This window comes from Trichosurus vulpecula (genome assembly GCF_011100635.1).
Source record: "Trichosurus vulpecula isolate mTriVul1 chromosome X unlocalized genomic scaffold, mTriVul1.pri SUPER_X_unloc_4, whole genome shotgun sequence".
Classification (NCBI taxonomy): Eukaryota; Metazoa; Chordata; class Mammalia; order Diprotodontia; family Phalangeridae; genus Trichosurus; species Trichosurus vulpecula.
Genome location: NW_023494380.1, coordinates 1563211 through 1585021, shown reverse-complemented (window position 1 = coordinate 1585021; position 21811 = coordinate 1563211). Strand labels below are relative to the sequence as shown.

Below are 21811 nucleotides of genomic sequence, written 5' to 3'. Positions count from 1 at the left end.
CCACACTTACAAACAGTCGCACACACACCTACGTACCTCTGGCATAATAATTTTACACAAAATATTTGATCTCTATAAATTGGTAATCATTTTGAGGAGAAAAAAGGGAGTCCCAAGAGTGCCTTCAGAAACATCTGATTGACTTCGAAAGTGCAGAGGTTGGTGTAACAGCAAGCACCCTAGCACACCCAGGATAGCCTGCTAGCACAAGTTCTTTAATCTGCTTTTCTAAAGGACAGGCAACTTCAAGGGGTTCCACAATCTTACTTTAATCAAATATATCACTAGTTCAGGGGAAACATCAGCACCCTGAACATGGAGAAAATAAAAGCAGAAAAAGATAGAAAATGCAAGCAGAGAATTAGCACAGAGATCCAACAGACATGGCTCCAATTGTCTGAACAAAATAATAGATACATAGTCACCAGACAGGGAGCACCAACCTCTCGGTTCACAAAGCTGGGGGGCTCCTTAATAATGGCTCCCCAGAGTCTCATATGGTCAAATCACATGAGCATTCTTCCCATGAGTGAGCCCCAAAACAAAATTTCATCTCAGAATATATATACACTTTTCAGAGCCTAAAGGCATCACAACCTTTGTGACTCAGTGCCTAGTTACAAAAATGTGTGAAGGCCTTCCTGCAAGCAATCTTCCCCTAAGCAAGTTTTCCCTTAGGCAATTTCCTCCCCCAATGGACTCTATGTGACTTAGCATGTATCACAGCTGCGAGCTGGGGGAGAGCTCAAAGCAGCAAGCCATCGAGGATTGAAATACCTGTGTACCTTTAGACGTAGGAACAAGGCCTCTATTCCAGGAAAAAAAGAGGACACATGGTGTAACAACAATGCTACTTGCTGCTACTGTGGCTGTGTAAGGCCACTAACACAAGCACACAAGAGGGCTGCTAGCACAGCTTCTTTGATCTGCTTTTCTAAGGAAAGCAACTTAAATGGGTTTACAATCTCACTTTAAACATACACACATATATCAAGTCTGCACCCTGAACTTCAGAGAAAACACAAACAAAAATTACAAGCAGAAATTATATAAATAACAAATAATACAAATCAACAGTTCCTTTTTTCTTTTTTATTTCGTAGAGAGAAGTCTTGATTTATCTTTTTTTAAAAAATTTAAGGTTGATATTTTAAAGCAATTTGTCACCTATTTTACATCTGCTTTCTGGAATCTTACCAGATTTCTAGTTATTTTTATAATTAAATTGGAATCTTCAGAATGCAACAAGACCAGCAAGTGAGTACTCCGTCTTCATAATGCTGACATACGAGTATTTTTGTAACAGCTTCTTTGAAAAAAAAGGGAATTTTTAAAAAGTCCTGTTAGCATGTTTCATTCTCATACTTGCCTCTAGTTTAGGTTTCTTAGAAAGAACTCTACAGCCTGGGGTATGGACAAGAATTGTACTTTCAGTCAGAACACCTGAGTTCTAGGCCCAGGCCCACAACATGTTAAAAATGGGTAATACTCTTACTGTAGGCATAAGTGAGAGTACTAGTAAGAGAGGTAAAGTACTGGACGAGGAATAAAGAAACTTGGCTTTGAGTCCCAACTCAGGAATAATTTTCCCAAGGTCATCTTCATTTGTCAAAGAAGCAGATTATACTGGCTGGTGTCAGAAGCTCCTTCCAGCTCTGCCGCTGTATGTCTGCTAGCCCTCTTTGCCTGGATGTCCCAAAGAGAATCCATCTTTTCCCCTCCTAAATTCCCTGGTTCTGCACACCAGTCACTCTCACTCCCCATGAGCAGTAAGTGGCCAAGCCTTGGCCATCTTACAACCAAACCACCCTGGTGCAGGCTCTTGTCACTTACCTGGATGCTGCCATAGCCCCCTAACTTCATCTCTCTGCCTCCAGTCCTGCCCTCTTCAAACCATCCATTGTCCACCTCTGACAAACCACCCAAACAGATCCTATCTGACTAGGTTACTGTCCATTGCCTCTGAGAGAAAATGAAATGCCTTCATCTGGCCTTGAGAGCTCCTCACAATCTGGCTCCGGCTTGTCCTTCCAGGCTAATTGGATGTTATGTTCCAGCCAGACTGGCCTCCTTCAGCTGGAAGATGACATTCTCCCTCCCACACTGGTGCCCTCCCTCTCCTAGAATCTTTCAAGCCTTGCCTTAAATGCCACCTCTTTAAGAGGCCTTTTCTCATTTCCTCCAAATTGTATTTATTTTGTGTGTATATGTACACACATTTGATATCTTGTATTTACTTGTCTGTGACCACGTGGCTCTCCCCACCCCCACAGAATGCAGGTTCCTTGATATTGGGGAACAGGGCACTTTGGTACTTCTGACTGTGACGCTCACAAGCACTTTGCACCCTCCAAGATGTCTTGAAGATGGTAACTTGGATCTAGTTCTTTTCCATTCTCGAGTCTGTGCACCTTGTCAACATGGGTCTTGGCCTGAGCTCTTAGGAGGACATTCCCATGAGCTTCCTTACCACTGATCAGCTAGGGGATGTCTTGGCTATTTTACCTTCTGTTTGGGGAGCTGTAGTTCTAAATCAATTCACCTTAAAAAGTCATGGCCAAAAACATCCTGCTTATCACTTCCAGACTTCATGTTAAGTTTCAGACACACGAAAGGTGTATATATAGAGGCAAATATTGTATTCATCACAGTTTCATATTTTAAAAAGCAAAACTTACAATATAGATCATACATTTTATTTTCAGATATACACGATCACTCTCGTATACACAAATTATATAAAAATATTTGAGACTCTATCTCCCAAATATTCAACAAAGATGTCTAGGTGACCCTCATAAAACTGACCCAGTAATTTCTTCTTTTCTTTGGCAGATAATTCGGAGTCCTCATCAATTGTTTTTAGCAAAGATAAAAAGCTCTTACTTAGTGGTTTTCTGGGCACTGCTGTAATACGCACTTTGGCCATGTGTCCGGTAGAAAACATAACCTTAAACAAAAGGGAGAAATTGTCAGGGAAGTTCAGATTTTTTTACCTATAGAAATATGCCATTCAGGCAATATTTCATAAAACTATGTGTAAACCTCTCTCATCTCATTAGCAACAAGTTAAGCCTTCAGCCATCAAATCCTAAACTTGTGCCTTGATTTACTAGCTCTGGTTGAGTCATTTCTCCTGGGGGTGGGGCTGGGGTTGGGGCTGTGCCCTCCCAACTCGACAAGCTCTCCACAGCGGCTCTTCTAAACCTTTTCGTCCCTACTCAAACCACCCATGGCTCCAGCTCCCCCTCTCCCCAGCTGAGAACCTCCTCTCATGTTTGACAGACAAAACTGAAATCAGTCCCCACGGGCTCCCCCTTCTCCCCTTTTCCTCATCTGTGATCAGTCGAGTGCCTTTTGCCACCATCTCCTCCTTTACCCTTGTCCCACACGGTGAGGTGGCCTTACTCCTCGCCAAGGCTCCATCTACCTGCTCAAGCCATCCCATCCCACCCCATCTCCTCCAACAGACTGCTCCCATCCTCCCAACTCTCACTTATTTTCAGTCTCTCCCTGTCTACTGGCTGATTCCCTACAAACATGCCCATGTCTCCCTCATCCTAAAAAACACCTTCACTCGATCCTTCCCTCCCCACTCTCATCTCTTAGGCCTTTTGTGGCTAAACTCCTCAAAAAGGCCACCTACAATAGGTGCCCCACTTTCTGTCCTCTTGAATTTTTTAACCCCTTAACAATCTGGCTTCCGATCTTATTATCCCACCCCAACTGCCAAGTCACCAATGATCTCTAAGAGCCAAATCCAATGGGCTTTTCTCAATCCTCATTCTCCTTGAACTCTCCCTGAATCACCCTCTCCTTCTTGATACTCTTTCTCTCTAGGGTTTTGGGACCCTCCTCTTGGTTCTCTTCCCTCTCCTTGGCTGGATCCTCATCTAGACCACTCTCACAGAACCCTTCTGTCCTGGGCCCTCTTCTCTTCTCTCTCTGCACTACACTTACCACGGTGATCTCATCAGCTCTTGTGTATTTCATTACTATCTATACAGCTGACTCTCAACTCTATCTATCCTGCCCCAATTTCTCTGCTGACCTCCAATCTCATATCTCCAATTGCCTTTCAGACATTTCAAAAATGGATTTTCAGTAGACATCTTGAACTCAGTATGACTGAAGCAGAACTCATTACCTTTCACCTTAAGTGCCCACCCCCAATCCCCCACCTCTCCTATTCCTGTAGAGGGAAAACCCATCCCCCAGGTCCCTCAGGCTCACAAACATCCTGGACTGCTCACTATCTCACCCCACACTCCCTCGAAATAGCCAAGCTGTTGCCAAGGCCTGTTGATTCCACCTCTCTTGAAGATGCCCCCTTCTCTCCTCTGACACTGCCCCCACCCTGGTGCAGACCCTCATCACCTCATACCTGGACTACTGAAATCACTGCTGGTGGGTCTGTCTCCCTCCCTCATCTCTCCCCACTCTAATCCATCCCTATTCAGCCACCAAAGTGATTTTCCTAAAGCAAGTCTGACCAGGTCCTCCCCTTACTTAATAAACTCCAGTGGCTCCCTATTACCTCCAGGATCAAACATAAAATGCTCTAGTTGTCATTCAAAGCCCTTCATACCTAGCCCCCTCCTACCACCTTTCCAGTCTTCTTACACCTTGCACCTTGCTCCCCAACACATACTCTTCAATCCAGTGCCATTGGCCTCCTGGCTGTTCCACAAACAAGGCTATCTCTTGGTTCTGGTTATTCTCTGGCTGTCCTCCCTTCCCTGGAAGGCTCTCCCTCCTCTGCTCTGAGTACTGACTTACCTCCCTGGCTTCCTTTAAGGCCCAACTAAAATCTCTCCTTCATCATAAAACCTTCCCCAACCCCTCCTAATTCCAGGTCCTTCCCTTTGTTAATTATTTCCTATTTATTCTTGCATGTGGCTTGTTTGTACATATTTATTTTGCACACCATCTCCCTGATTTGATTGTGAGTTCCTTGAAGGCAGGAACTCTCTTTATACCTACAGTGTTTAGCACAGTGCCTGGCACACGAAAGGTACTTAATAAATGTTGACTGAGGAAATATCTGAAACTTACAATTCAGTAAATGCAAACCTCCCTACAGCCAGTCACTTTCATCTGGTGCAGTGTCTCAGCTTCTAATGCCCCACAAAGAAAGTCACCTCCAAATTACCTATGTCCCTATCTGGATTTCTTGCGCTCTGTATGGCCATGAGTTTGTCACTGACGATTCTGTGTAGCAGTCCTGGGACCTTAAGAGACAGAATGGATAGCATTCAAGCCTTTCATCTCAACTCTCTCTTGCAGGGTTCAGCTCAGCCCAGCCACTTTCAGAACTTACCTTAAAAACATCTTTTTGATGATCCACTAAAAACAGCACCAAAAGGTCTGTTTTGCCTTTAGATAAATTTTTGTTGTCTACAATCGCTTTAGAAAACATCCTTTTCACAACCATCCGATTCTCACTCTACAAAAAACCCAAGCACACAGAGAGAAAGAGGATTAGTGCCTCCTGGTTCTGCATTCATGATCATTGAAGTAGCTGCCTTCCTCTCACTTGGTGAAGAAGGTGGAGACCCAGATGTTCCCACAGGCCCTGACTTACCTCTTTCTGTAACTTAAATTCAGAAGGACGAGCTGCCACAGCCATGAAGTACAACAGTCTTCTAAACTCCTCTCTCCTGCTGGAATCCAACAGCTTCAGTAAGAGCTGAGTGTCTTCTAATGCTTTGTCTGTCTTCCCATTCACTTTAACCAAGGTAGAAAATTAGTTTTACAAACTACAGGAAGGTGAGAGGAAAGTCAAGTCATCTCCTAAATGAAACTACTACTTTTACCCAAAAAAAGCAATGCCTTCAACAACAAGAAGTTCCTTTTTGGAGTACAAAGGTCATTGTTCACAATCGCTCTCTACAGGAGTCATGATCATTGGTATCCCCACTCACACCACTATCCAGGAGCAGAATGAAACGAAGATTGGCCCAAGGGACCTCTGAGGCCATCTCGCCCAATACCCTCACTGTACAGATGAGGAAACTGAGGCTCTGAGAAGTTAAGGGGCTTGTTCAAGGTCACGTGAGTAGTAAACACCAGAATCAGGCTTGGAACCTAGGTCCCATCTGTACAATGGGATGATAAAAGCACCTGCCACCCAGAGTTGTCATGAGGAGCTGAGCACAGCACCTGGCACACAGTAAGTGCTATGTAAATGGGGGTTGTTATTGTTTATTGTTATTATCATCATTAGACGCCAGAACCAGGGCTCTTTCCACCATACACGACAAACTGGCTTGGACAGGCCAAATGATTTATCCCATGTCACAACATTAACAGACTTCCCAGTCTCACTGGGACTGACACTCAAGAGGCTCGGTCCCCTCAGGCTGCTACTCTATCAAAGAAAAGCAGTTCTAAATCTCTGAAGGAGTGAAGTGAAACTAAGGTTTTACATGTTATACCTGACACTGTGATATTGCTTACCTAAATTCTGACAGAGGGAGAGGGAGAGAAGTAAAAAAGATCACTGAGATGAAATGGCAGAAAGGACCAAGGCACTTTCGATCTCACAACCTTGTCTGTCTTGACTCAGCAAATATTCACAGAATCTCCCAATGCCCAAGCCCTAGTGTTCTCTGCCTCCTCCTCCTCCAAGGCGGATGGGCTGGGGAAGTCCTCTATGTGCTCTTGGCTGGTCATGCTGAGGACCTGGGCTCTTTTGGTGTGCACGATGGCAGATGTAGCCTACTCTGAGCCTGAGTTCCCAGTGAGCCTTCTGTGGGCACCAAGCTACGGTGACCTGTGAACCCACAGGTTTCACATCCATCTTGTCTCTACAGCTTCTTCCCAATCACATCAAGGAACTCTGGGATAAAAGGCTAAGTCCAGTGAGTCACCTTAAGAGAGTATCCACGGGGCTGAGGACAACAGAATTGTGGCTCCTTAATAAACCCCCATGAAAAAATAGACTTAAAGTAGTTTGATTCCGTGCCTCTGGCAATGGTACTAACCCCCCTTTAGAGAGCTTGATTAATCAGTTTTTCCCAGTTAATCCAAATGAAATTTAAAAGTACTTTACCGTACTCTAAACTTAAAATCCAAATCGACATACTTTTCCCAGTCTACCAGAGGATACTTAATATATGAAGAGGAGGCTATTAATTTTACTATCAGTAAAGGGCCTATTTTATTTTTCCAAGAAATGATAGATTTGTAATAGTCCCTCCTTCCAATGATCCCATGGTTGCAATTTACAATTCATACTTAGAGGTAGCATCTGTGCTCATGCAGCCAAGTGGGGGCTGATCTCATAATTTTGGCTTCAACAATACAACGATTAGTCCACCCTGAGCTATGCCCAGCATAAATACAATCATTTTGTTATGTATTCTTTTGGAAAATAATCGTTGCAGAAAACCACATCTATATTTGGAAAGCAAGCGATGCAAAAGGAAAGCATGCATATGTATAGTTAAGGTAGAGCTTGAAGAATGATGATTTGTCCCAGGGAAAATCTTACCACTACTAAAGTTACACTTATTAAGCTTATATCAGGTTTTTAAAAGCATTTTTTGTGATTGGGAATTTCATCATGCTAGATATTTCTCCCTTAAGAGAAAAAAGAAAACCTTTAAGTCACTGAAACTGTAATCATTTAATCAATTAATAAGCATTTATTAAGCACCTACTATGTGCCAAGTTCTGCTAGGCACTGGAAATACAAAGACGAAAGTGAAATAACTCCCTGCTCTTATACAGACCCTATATTCTCTCAAGAGATACAACATTTACATATTAAAACATAAATGAAATAAACCTAAAATACTTATTTAGAGAAAAGCACTAGCAACTTTAGGGTGCCAAGGGTGGAATTAGGAGAAGCTTTTTGAAGGTGGTGCTTGAACTGAATTTGGAAGGAAGCTAGGGGTTCTAGGAGGGAGAGGGAAGTGTGCCATCATGTGTGCCATCCGAATGGGGAGGTGATCTGCTGCTAAGGTACAGAGATGGGAGACAGAGAGTTGTACAGGGAAGGTTAGCCAAGGGCCAGTTTGGCTGGGCCATGGCAAGTAGGAAGGGGACTAATGTATAATAAGGCTCCAAAGATAGGCCAGAGTAGGGAATGAGATGGCCGGGCCTATGCTGGCAGCTGTGTCTAAGGTGTCCTGGAGGAAGGAAGAGCCCTGGGTGAGGATGGTCTTGAGGTAGAAGCAGCCAGATGTGACAACTGACAGACAAGAGATGAGGAGAGGATGAGTCCCAGGGCAACTGGAGGACGGCGCCATCGAAATAAAGAACTTGGCAGGGAAAGGGGGGTGGGGGAATGAGAATGAGTTCTCTTCTGTGGGGGCATGTAGGGTTTGAGATGCCTCCAGGATGTCCAGGCAAAAATGTCCAGGAGCAGAGAGGTCCAGGGGCACACTTCTGGCCACGGCTGCTACAGTATGGATTCACTTCGCTTTTTGTCACAGGGTTTTGTTTTGTTTTCCCCTTTCTCTCCTACATTTTTAACTGAGGGGATTGGCCAAGGGACCCAGGGTTAGTAGTAATGATGGCACAAAATGAAGGCCACTGTACCATTTTTAAAAATGCACAGAAGAGTCTAGAAGAGAGCACGTACAAGCAAGACAAGTTTGAAGGGAACATGTAGAATTCCTTGTACACTTTGAAGGAGCTATATGAAATTAAGATGTAGGTTTCATATGGAACTATTTTTGTGTTCTGCTGCAGGGTTCATGTTTACATAAAAACAAATCTATGTTTTTAAGTTCAGGAGGGAGTGGGTGATGTCAGAGTGAAGCTTGGGAGAAGCCTAAAGGTAGTGACAGACAGAGAGGTCAAGGGGGCCAGGAGCCCACTGGGGAAAGTGGTAAGGACAGAAGGGCAGAATAGCAAGAGAACACAAAATTGGGCCATTTTCCCCTGAGTTCTACTGTGAAAGGGAGTACAGCTCTAGAATGCCAGCTTGAGGGAAATGGCAGAATCATATGAGGGTCTTTTAAGGGTGAGGGAGGTTGGGTATGTTTTAGAGAAGTAATTAGTTAAAAGGGAGAGACTGAAGGTTGGGGCCTGGAGGAGGCAGGAGGCAATGGGATCCGGGGTTGCTAGCTTTGGTGTGAAGAAGCCTGGACTAAAGGAAAGGGAAATTAGGGCTAAGACAGCAAAGGGGAAAGGAGGGGACTCAAAGTGAATGGCTTTTTGTTTTCTCCAGGGCAGGGTGGAGGGAAGGGTGGTGGTGGAAGGCTTGAGGAGAGAAGGTAGGAAATGACATAGAATATTAATTCTAATTGGGAGGAGTAACTGAAGAGAAAGTTTAGTTGAGATTATCCCATCCTGCAGCACTCAAGGATGGAAAGCCAGACGATGAGTGCTACGTCACCCAAGGTTAGGCGAATGTGAGCAACAACGTTTAAATACCCTGTACCAATGATATAAAAACACTGGCAACAACATTATAAAAGAAAAGGATTGGCTGCAAAACATAAAAGCACACAGGATTTTTTGGTTATTAAATATATACCTTTAAAAATGAGGTATGAATAATTTGGAGCTTATCATTTTTATGTTTTTATTGAAATGCTTGGGTTGGGTCTTTTTGGGGGGTTACTACCTTTAGAATAAAATAGTTTCAGACATCATTCATTATGCAAATAACTCCTCACATTCCTACAGTACTATTTTTACAGTTTTACCAAAGTACTATAAAAGTTTTTTATGAAAGTACTATAACAACCCTGTCGAAATATTATTTCCCTTTTACAGATGAGGAATCTGAGGTTTACAAACACCAAACGACTTATCCCATGCCACACGGTAACAGCTAAAATTCCAACTTGGGTCTCCCTCTGACCGTCGTTCCGTACTTAAATACACTGTATAAATCCATTATCCATAAGAAAGCAATACCAGCTTATGTTGTATGTTCATAAACACAGAATGAATGGTATCCAGCCACCACTAACGATGGTTGGAAGTTACAACTGTACAATGAGCTAGCTTTGCCATATCAAATGTGCTTTCTACTTCATTAGGGGCTGTTCAATATCTAGATTATTTTGAATCTCCCCTAATTCAGTCATCAAAATGTATGAGTTGTTATTAAAATGTAGGAATTTTAATGGGCAGTTTTCCAAGTGGATTTACGTCTATCTACGACGTCAGCTTTAGAGATTCTTTTAAGTAAAAACCATTCATCCAGAAATCAATTTTTTTCTCCTGTAAAAGACGAAAATACAAGGACTATCAAGTTTTTGCTTACCTAGGAGTGCTGTAATCCTCGTGCGGATTGCAAATAAGTGGTTTAACAGAGGTTCCCTATTGTTGTAGTATTTAGTAATGGTATCAAATAAGAGTGCTTTCCACACATCTCCATTCTCTGGTTTCTCAGGAAAATTTCTGCTTAGCTCCACCACAATCTGGTCTGGAAGGTAGTCTAAGCAGTCAGTTGCTGCGGAGAGCCATTCATCATCCCTAGAAAAGCAGGTATTGTTAAAAACTACAAGACTAAGCACATGAGAATTTTCTCCTCCTGACACCACCTCACGGAGGGCTGCTATGCCAGTGGAGCTCAGGCTCTTGTTGGAAGGATGGCCATCTGCTCCTGATGCAGACTGCGTACTGTCTGGGAACCAGCCTGGCCATGTTCAGAGACGTTCACCACCAACAGCCAAGCCAATAAGTGCTAAATCTTTGGTTGGTGCATTGCCGGATAGCCAAAGAAAAGTGCAAAGGTCCTAGGCTGCCGCCCTCTTCTGCTTCTGCAAGGATGGCAGCAGAGAGGCTAAAAAGCCCACAGTGGATGCCAAGAACCACACCATTCTGACCTTCTCAAGAAACATTTTCACTGTTGGTCCTCCAAGTGTGAGGTCTCTAAGTCAACATCCTACAGAAGGAGTGGGATCCTATTAATACTGATAGTCTTACTATGACTGAAGTCAGAAAATAAAGAAGACAGAGCACATTGGAAGGAAGTTCACAGGTTCTTGGAAAGGCACAGAATTAGACAGCTTTAATCACCTTTCAAATAGCAACAGGCATTTTATAGGACACTTGGCCATTTTGCTTTGAAGTACTTATGACAATAAGCAAAAAATATCTACCATAAAGATAAATGTAGCTTAAATACTAACTTCATCTGTCATAAAAAGGAGAAAAGTGAATGAAGTATGAAGAATGAACCTATGAAGAACTCTATAAGACCTCCAAAATTAAATTGATATATTTTAGATGGTGACATCAAGGCAAAAAGTAAATATAAGGGGAGATGATCAAAAATGTTGGTTTTATGTTATGAATATTTTATTCGAAGAGAGTCAGAAGGCACTGAACATCAGGGAGAATGGAAATTGCCTACGCCTTGACAGAAAACAACGGCTTAGCAGTGTGGGAGTCATTTCTGACCTCATTGCTGATGGACAGTCAAACTTCTTCAACTGGCTAGAGCAAAGATTAAAACTTGCCAAATTAAAAGGGTAAGATGAAAAAGCATAGCATGCAGTGTAAACAGTTGTAATCTGGCTTAAACAAGCTAATCATGCTCCTTTCCCTTCAAATGGGGAAACAAATTTTTATTAAAAAATTCTGAGAAAGACCATCACTGAATCCCTCTATGCAAGTTCAAATAAAGTTTGCCATGAGGATGAGGACCAAGCCCAAGGACTGCCTGAGCTAAGCAAATGGGGCAGCAGTGTGCAGCACGAGGTCAGCAACTAAACCCACTAGAAGAATTTACAGAAGAGAATGGTGGGAGATGAGAAAAGGAAGCCATGGCGGGATGAAGCAAGTTTGCAGGGAAGTTGGCCAGAGGTCTGGTTAAACCAGATGAGACCATAAGCATTTAAAAATATAATGAGAGAGCAAAACACTGATAAAAATAAGGAAGCTCTGACAACATCTTTATAGTATAACAGACATCTGTTGATTCATGACAATGGGCCTACCATAGCTGGAGGTACTTTATGAGAAGCCTGAGGAAGCAGAAATATCAAGAAAGAGAAAGAAAGGGCATAGGATCTCCCTGACTAGAGGGAGAGCAAATCCATGCTCTGGGGGCACCAGGAGGCTGCCAGGAGAAAATCATGGCCAGTATTCATCCAAACATGAAATCAAGAAGATGCTAATAGCTAATGACCACATGATGCCTACATTAACAACTCTCTAAGAACTTAAAGAATACTCCAGACATCAGGAACTCGGGCATATCCTGATGAAGAAGAGAGGAACAGGGAGGTCCTCTCAACACTCTACAGAAGACCACAGGGACAAGTCACTCCACTTCCTAGTCTACCACGAGAGGGGATTAGGTGACAGTACCAAGATTATCTCAACGGTCCTTTCCAGCTCTAAACCTGAGATCATATTGGGCATACAAGTGATTAAAAGGGACAAAAGACTTGAGATCCCACTGTGTTTTCTGGCTATTAAAAAAATAACACAAGCATTGTTAAGTAACTACTATGCTGAATGATCCCCTGAATATTAATACCAAGCAAAGCAATGCCAATACAAAGCAAAACAAGACTCAGATGCTTAACAAAGACATGGGCCAATGTCACAGAAAATGTCTGAATACAAATGGAAAAAGGATTCTCTGCAAGAGAAAGTGTTCTCCTAAGGGTCCAGTGAATGACATCATGCTGATTTCATAAGTCCCTGGAACCCTACAAAGCCTCTGAAATTAGGTTTTTAAGAACCATTGCTTGAAACAATCGACAAAGAAAAAAATAAGTGGATGAAGAACCCTTAAGGTCAAGCCTGTGAGATGCAGTTCTATGGAAAGCTGGCTGAACTGGTCTACCAGAACAACCATCTCAGACAGACACCACAGTTGGATAACAAATTTTAACCAAAATCAAAAGGAGCAAAAGAGTAGGCTAGAATGAATTTGGGAAATTGTGCAATGATTTAGCAATGCCGACTTACTCCCGAAAGAACAAACCAGTTTTTAAAAAATATCAATATTTTTCTAGTGATGCTGTGTCACAGCCTCCAAAGAATCAAAACTGCAGGTGACCCGAGGAGCAATGGAGTGATGGATGGCCAACATAAACGGGCAGCAAAATACGTGCAGCAACAGGTTACTGTTTACAGTGCTTCTTGTCCACAGAGGGCTGGAGGACTTCAGAAAAACAGATGAGGCCACATTGCAATAATGACCAGTAATGTGACCAATGACAGCCCCATGCTCCTCAAGTGTCTATAGCATGTGGGCACAAATGGCATGGACAGAGTAAAATGGCCAGGCTGAGGGTGGCTCTGTTGGTGACATCATGGGCCCACTGAGATAGGGAAAAAGCTCCTATATTCTACAAGCTTCCACTATACACTTCTGTTGGAAAACTTGTGCGCCTCCTGGAACAGACAAGGCCTTTAGACTAGATCAAGATACTCCCACCTATGCTAAGAGATGGCAACACAAAGAAAATCCCCAACATTCTGCAGCTGGAAAGGACCTTACAAGTCACAAGCCAACTTTCTCATTTTACAGATGAAGAAACTGAAGCCCAAAGTCTAGAGCTATGACTAGATTTTTCTGACACTGAGTCCAAGTCCAGTATTCTTTCCATGGTGTCACGCTGCTTCTTTCTAGAGCTTCTGGTACAATTTATGGTCTCTTATTTTTGCTAGGAGGAGAGGTAAAGTTTTCTTTAAAGCTAATTGTCAAATTATTTTTCAAAATGTTAACTTCAGACAGAAATAGAAAGTAATTTTTTTAAAAGCACCAGCAGGAAAAGTAAAATATGATTCCTGTACATTCAAATTTCTTAGTTGTTAAATTCAGTAGGAGAAAAAGGACCATGAGTGAAGAAATCTGGGTTCTGACATTAATTTGGTTTGTAACCTTTGTAGAATTCAAGGTCCTAAAAGGCACGGACCAATTTTCATTTTTGTCTCTATATCCCTAAAGCCTAGAATAGGGCCATGAATATAGTAAGCATTCAACAAATGTTTCTTGATTTCAGTGTAAATCTGTTAACTCCTAGAAAAGTCACTTAACATTAGGGCCTTGATAGTAATATCTATGAAATGAAAGGATTAATATTTGGAGGTATCTGTCAAATTCGAGGGGAAGGTACAACTTTCTAAGTGGGATTGAACCAGATTAAAATGTAACTGGGAAATGTTTAATGAAATAAATAAAAATACAATACACTATAGATAATGTCAGTCTGTGGCTTTCTTTGAATTTGACACCACTGGCCTAGATCACTCCAAAATTATATACTAAGATTCTAAATCCAAATAAGACAAATACAGAAAGTTACTCTGATTAAGACTTCAATTACACATTTTTATTATTAACAATCCCTATACTGTTAATTAAAAGGATGTGTAAAGTAAGAGTTAACCTAATTGACCAAGGTCAACTACCTCTTGCTATTCAACTGTCAATAAATTCATTGATACATGGCATTCAAAGGGTTGATTACAAACTGTCGAATTCCTCCTTCCTAACTGGGATAAAAAAGTTGAGAATTGACTGATATTCCAGTAAAATACAGTAGGCTGTTTGAGGGTAAGGGCTACTTTCATGCTGATTCACCTAGCAATGTGCCTTGAAGGTATCAAGCGCTTTAATAAGTTTGTTGAATGCTATAACCTAAGAACTTACTTTCAACTGAATCCTGCAATAAAATGTCAAACTTGTTAGGAATTTATGAAATTCTCTTAGGTCAAGTCTTACTTTAAGAATCTTGGTAAAACTGAACTGTGATTGTAGAAATAATTTTTTTAAAAATTCAGCCAATGTAGTTAGTTCATTGCCTTCAGAGCATCACTGTTGTTGGAAGCTGCTCACAGCCTAAGAACAGGCCAGGTTGACCTCTATGGTAAGAGATGAAGTTGGACGGCCAAGGACAACAACTTTCTTTGCTTGACTAGGGAATTATCTACATGTGGAACAGAAATCAGAAAGTGAGAACTCTGGGAAACTTAGAACTCTGAGTATTAGTTACCTAAAGTCACGAAGCAAGTTGGTGACAATGAGAGGAAATCAAATTACTGATATATGCCCAATGACCTATCCCTATGCTAAGGAGTGGGTAAGCTGCTGTAACTATTTGGAGTTCTACATATGACTTACAAATACTCTTGAAATTATCAACATTTCTACATACTGTGAGTCACTATAGGCCTTGAGAATCCATCGGTCCAAACAGCTACTGGTGTTGATCTCGTCTGTTTGTGCCTCAGGATGAGGAACCTTAGATACCATCTCTTGATGCTGAAGCAAGGACTCAAGGAGGGGGAGGTCTATAAGCTGTAGCAGGCACCGAATGGTTTCTTCTCGCCACACATCATTAATAACTACACAGGGAAAACAGCAACAACCAATGATTACTAATTCAAATGGTCACCCCAATATCTCCTTGGCAGACTTAGGCCAATAAGTTAGTGGCCATTAAAAGATATATAAACTTTACCAAATGCTCTCTTCTAAGAAGAGCAACAATGATTTAACACGTAGGAGAATAGACTTTGCCTTCTACTGTACAAAGAATGTAAAGAATTCCCATTGTCCAATCTGTCAAATAAGAGATCAAGTCACATAACTCATGCTAATAAGGACTTTGGAAGAAAGAATGATTCATTAAAACTAAAAAATAGCTCTGAACTACTGGCTGCAGATTATTCCACTCAGGGTTTCTACAACTCTGCTAGAGGGAGGAAAAGTCATTATGTTGCATTCTACTGACAGAGGAGTAAACTAGGAAGCCAGAGAAGAAGAATCTAAATACTGGGATAGGATTGTGATATGCATTTTTAGTTGATCTTACATCTATTAGAATTTGCAAAGAAAATGTATACATTTGAGAAAGCACTTAAGTTATAATTAATTGGTGTCATTAAGTTATACTTAACAAAGATGCATGCAAAATAGACTTTAGTTTTGATTCTCTGCCAGCCAATATAACAGCAGCCAGTACTCTTCAAGAATGGCTTCACTGATTTATGCTTTAAAGAGATAACAGACTTCTATTAGAACTGAAAAATACAAACAACTTCAACACAATGTTCTCTCTGAGCTATTTCCCATAAAAGACTAGGAAAATATCAAGCAGAAGACATTAAAAATGAAAAAACAACTCGAATCCTATTTAAAGGCATTTTCAATTTCTCAGCATGTATCATCTTAGCTTACCTTGAGGAGACAAATTTGTGGAGATATTTACACGGGTGGAGTTAGCAGGCTTTAAACTCAGATTTTCCCACAGACGCTCTAACCTTGTTGATTTCAAAGCAGATGAATTAAATAATGGTGTCTTCCCACATCTTAAAGCAAGAGATCTAATTTCAGAAATCAGTACTTACAGACTGAATCAAACCACCTTCATCAAGCTGCACTGACTGCATCCTGCTCTGCTCACTGGTCTTTTGGGTTTTTATTCATTTGAGAACTGAACTGTCAGCTTCTAGTACAAGAATGGAGGCAAGGGCAGTGGCCCCAAGATTAAAGCAATCACCTCATTAGCCCAATTTCTGAGCTGCCTTGATTGAGGAAGGGCTGAGCATTTTCTAAGTACCCCAGAGAAAGTGTGCTTCTCCCCAACCCACCTCCCAAGTTATTTCTTTGGCACCTTAGTTCTCAAGCTGGCGGCTTTGGAAGCTACGGAGATAAACGATGTGATCTAATGAAAAAAGTTTCTAATACATTTGTCACTGTCATATATTTTACCAGCTGAAAATACCTAAGACTCCCTACTTTACTGATCCTACTGAAGATTCAAATTTAGGCTTTACTTACCCAGTAAAATTTAAACTCCTTCCAAAGCCAAACACATTTTATGAAATATAATTTCACTTTTTAAATACTTTTCATAAACTTTTTCCCTTACACGTTATGTTTATTAAATACAGAGTTCAATGAGTTCATTGTATTAAGGAACTACTCACAGGCCCAAGATTTTAATGAAAAGGAGCAAAAAGACAACTATCCCCCTTTTCTTAAAAAAGAGAGATAAAGTCTATCTCCCCCTCCCCACTCCCCTAATTGACTGAGGAACTTGCCACAAACCTGGAAGGTGAACACACTCTATGCTCTTTTCCTGACTGAACATCCTCTTGGTCAGGCATAGACGTGAACCTGTAAAAGCTATGGCTGCTGTCTTCAAACACTGGCTGATTGTCTCTTCCAAAGACTTTTTTCGGGACTGCTACAAACACTTTGTAGTCCATTAATGCTTGACATATTCTCACAACTTTGGCACGAGTATCTACATTTCCAAAAAACTTATTCTGAATTAGATGAGAGAAGACAACGTCCACAGCATCTGAACCAACAAAACAGTCATCATGCCATTTTAAGTGGTGTCTTCGTTTCTTGACTTTCACTTTTGTTTGAAGGGTGTTTATAATGCTGCTAAAAATATACATGGCCCCAAAAGGCTTCTGTGCCATGCTGAAACCTGGCAGTGAAAAGAACACAGCAACTAAGATTCAGGGCAGGCAACCAATGAAAACTGCAAAGTCATTTTCCAGGACCAACTGCGAGGACAGATTAGTTTTTAGCTTGGTCATCAACAAGGAAGATGAAGACCTGGTATCGTGGGAAGAATACTGAACAGTCGTGAGACCTGACAAAGGCTGGGAGACCCTGGCTAAGGCACGTCACTGCATCTTAAATTATTTATCTATAAAAATGAGTATTAGACTACTCAGGGTTGGGGAACCTGTGGCCTCAAGGCCCCATGTGGCCTTCTAGGTCCTCAAGTGCAGCCCTTTGTTTTTTTTTAATTTTCTTTTCTTTTTTTTTTTTGCTTTTTGGCAAAGCAATTGGGGTTGTCACTTGCCCAAGGTCACACAGCTAGTACATGTGTCAAGTGTCTGAGGCCGGGTTTGAACTCAGGTCCTCCTGACTCCAGGGCTGGTGCTCTACTTACTGTGCCACCTAGTTGCCCCAAGTGCAGCCCTTTGACTGAATCCAAACTTCACAGAACAAATCCCCTTAATAAAAGGATTTGTTCTGTAAAACTCGGACTCAGTTAAAAAGCCGCACCCAAGGACCTAAAAGGCCACATGGGGCCTCAAGGCTGCAGAACTTGATGATGGACTAGGTGATCTCTGCTAACACTGACTTGTAGTTCTGAGATTATAATTCTATGCTAGGAATAATCATCCAAATATTTAAGCACCTACAACATGCAGAGCAATGTTCTAAATAAATAGTTTAGATAATAGTCCCTGCCCTTATGGAGCTTAGTAGGATAAGACACAACTGAAGATAACTATAATACATGACAATTATATTAGTGTTGTTCAGTCATTTCAATCTGATCTTGACCCTTCATGACCACATTTGGGGTGTTCTTGATAGAGATTCTGGAGTGGTTTGCCATTTCTTTCTCCAGCTCATTTTACAGATCAGCAAATGAGGAAAACAGATGAAGTGACTTGCCCAGGGTCACACAGCTAGTAAATGTCTAAGGCCAGATATGAACTCAGGAAGATGAGTCTTCCTGAATCCAGGCCCAGTGTTCTATCCACTGTGCCACCTAGCTGTCCTAATTATATGAGATAGGATAAGAGTACTAACAATAATAATAACTAACATTTCTATAACACTGAATCTTGGTTTATCCTCACAGCAGCCTCATGAGTAGGTGCTATTATCATCCTTGTTTAACATATGAGGAAACTGAGTCTCAGAGACTTGTTCTGAGCCACAAAGCTAGTAAGTGTCTGAAGTAGCATTTGAACTCAGATCATCTTAACTTTAAGTCCAGCATTTAAGTCCACTATGGAGAACACTCTATGGAGGTTGGAAAGAGAAGGTTGGCAGTGGGAAGAAATAAGGAAAGCCATACAGCAGTAGCATGTGAGTTAGCCTTTAATAAACATGGAGGACTTCTACGGCTGTATCCCAAAGAGATCATACAACTGGGAAAAGGACCCACATGTACAAAAATATTTATAGCAGCTCTTCATGGTGGCCAAGAATTGGAAATCAAGGGGATGCCCATCAATTGGCGAATGGCTGAACAAGTTGGGGTACATGAATGTAATGGAATACTATTGTGCTATAAGAAATGGGGAGCAGACAGACTTCAGAAAAAACCTGGAAAGACATATATGAACTGATGCTAAGTGAGGGGAGCAGAACCAGGAGAACATTGTACATAGTTACAGCCACGTTGTGTGATGAATGACTTTGATAGACTTAGCCCTTCTCAGTAATGCAAGGTTCTAAGACAACTCCAAAAGGCTCATGATGGAAAGTGCTATCCACATCCAGAGAAAGAATTACTGAGTCTGCATGCAGATCAAAGCGTACTATTTGCTGTCTCTTTTGTTTTGTGTATTCTTTTTCACGGTTTATTACATTGGTTATGACTCCTCTTTACAACATGACTAATGTGAAAATATGTTTAATATGAATGTATATATATAGCCTATATCAGATTGCACACTATCTTGGGGAGAGGGGAAGGGGAGGGAAAGGGAGAAAATTTAAAATTTAAATGCTTGTGGAAATCAATGTTGTAAACTAAAAATAAAAAAATTAAAATAAAAAGAAACCTTATAAATTAAAAAAAATGGAGGAATTAAACAGGTAAACTGGGTGAAAGGGAAGGCACTCCAGGCATGGAAGAGGGTTACCACAGGACCGAGGCTGGAAAGTGTAGGGTGTGCACACACAGAGCATTAGCATTATCCAGTTTGGTTACAGTAGAGAGTAAAGGAAGAGGAGTTCAAGGATGCCAGGCAATGGAAGATCTTCGATGCCAGGCAAAGGGGCTTAGATTTGACTTGGTAATAGGGAGTTACTGAATATCTCTGACCACAAGAACAAGACTGCCTCAGTGATTCGAGGTTGGTCCTGTGGCTGCACAAAGAGGAGGCTAGAGGGAGCAGAGAGAAGCTGCCGGAGTCTAAGAGATAGGGCAGATATGGAATGTAGTGGTAGACCAGGACTCTGTCCTCATTATCTATGAGTGGCACAGAGGAAGTGCTTAAGAAATGTCTGTCACTCTAATTCTGAGGTAAATGAGAATTAGAACCAACACCAAGCCTGTAAAGATTGGAGAACAGGCACTCTTGTCTTGATAGACAGAAGGAAATCAGAAGGAAGAGATGGTTGGGAGATGTAGTAGAAGCTCACCTTTGGACATACTGTGTTTGAATTGTCTGTCTGGAGCTCAGTTCTGAAGAAGTTTAGCATTTTGCTCTGGAGTTCAAGAAAGAAAGGGCAGCCAGACCTAGGGACAATTACTGGCCATACACACACACCCTTACCTATAAACTTTTCACATACCCAAAGCTAACATTATTTTGAACACTTCAAGCAAAATATACTAACTTTTTGTAGCTATTTATGTTAAAAAAATCTTACTCTTTTTGATGCCTTTGTTTTCCTATCACACCCTCCTCTCCCTACCCCAGGGGCTATCCCTTCAAAACAAAGAATGAGAAGAAAAAAATTCAGTGAAACCATCGCTTGTGTCTGACAGCATATTCACTTCACTATTTCATGTCCATAGCTGCTGACCTCTCACTCACCCAAAAAAAAAGAGAGCAAAGGGGACTCCCTCCAGATTGGTCATTAGGATGGATGACATGTCACCGTGTCTGTGTTGGTTGGTTGTTCCCACTGCTGGAGCTATGGCACATATTGTTTTCTAGGTTCTGCTGATTCCCCTTTGCTTCAGTTGAAGTTTTCCCATGCCTCTCTGAATTTCCTCCCTATTCACAGCACATCTGCATACCACAACTTGGGCAGCCTTCCTCCAATCAATGGGCACCTACTTTGTTTCTAGTTGTTTGCTACCACAGAAAAGCATGACTATGACTATCCTGCAGAGAAAATGCATTGGTAAGCCCACTCTCCCACATCCATGAAAGCAGCTCTAGCCCTTATCTCCAATGAATCTTCTGCTGGATGTGAGACCTTTCTGTCTTTTGACTCCTCAGGGCAGGTGCCTTCTAGGGAGATCTCTGAGTCAAACATTTTAGTCCCTTTTAAGCATAATTCCAAATTACTTTCCAGACTGGCCTGTGGTTCCACCAGAGTATTAATGTGGTTGATTTTCCAAAATTCCCAATACTTACTATTCTCATCTTTTGTCAGCTTTTCTAACTTACTAATGAGACTTTACTAAATAAGAGCTATTTTGATTTATATTTCTCTTATTAATGATTTATAGGAATGTTTTCTATACTTGTTATAGCTTGTAATTTCTTTTTAGAAATGCTTGTTCAGTATCTTTTGAACACTTATCCATTGACGAATGTCACTTGGTCTTCTACATTTGTATCAATTCCCCATATATCAAACATTGCAAAGCATTCCCTTACATATCAGGCCTTTATCAAAGACATAAGTTGCCAAGTTTTTTTTCCTCCAACTGATGGTCCCGATTTTACTAATGCAAAAACTTTTTAATTGGAATTATTATTTTCTTTTGTGATCTCCTTGTTTTGTTAAGAATCCTCACCCCAACCAAAGGCTAACCTTACATCCTGAAATGTTAGGAAGATGGTTTTCAAGAATCAAAACCACATTAACAACACAGAAAACACTTTACAAAGCCATACCAAATAAATACTTGCCATGAATACCTGCATGACCATGTCTAGCAAAAAAGCAAAACAAACAAACAAACAAAAAAACCCTACCTCTAGCAGTTTCCAGTATGAATTCTGGAGAATGCTTCAATGATTCTAATCCAGGGGTGGGGGCCCTGTGGCCTGCCAGGTTCTCGGGTGTGGCCTTTTGACCGAATATGAGTTTTACAGAACAAATCCTTTTTTAAGAGGATTTGTCCTGTGAAGTTTGGATTCAAAAGGTAGTACTTGAGAAACTGCCTCATTGGCAATGAGGACAAGATGTCCAATAGTGTAG

At 41.3% G+C, this 21811-nt stretch overlaps 1 protein-coding gene across 1 annotated transcript; it reads right to left on the bottom strand.

The window, feature by feature from the left end:
- Positions 1-2734: 2734 nt before the first annotated feature.
- LOC118833224 (DEP domain-containing protein 7-like) lies at positions 2735-20081 on the bottom strand. Its single transcript, XM_036740591.1, is given in 10 exon segments — positions 2735-2875; positions 2877-2950; positions 5153-5231; positions 5321-5446; positions 5585-5727; positions 10232-10443; positions 15090-15279; positions 16115-16245; positions 16988-17378; positions 20072-20081. Coding segments are annotated over 10 exon segments (1497 nt in total).
- Positions 20082-21811: the final 1730 nt, after the last annotated feature.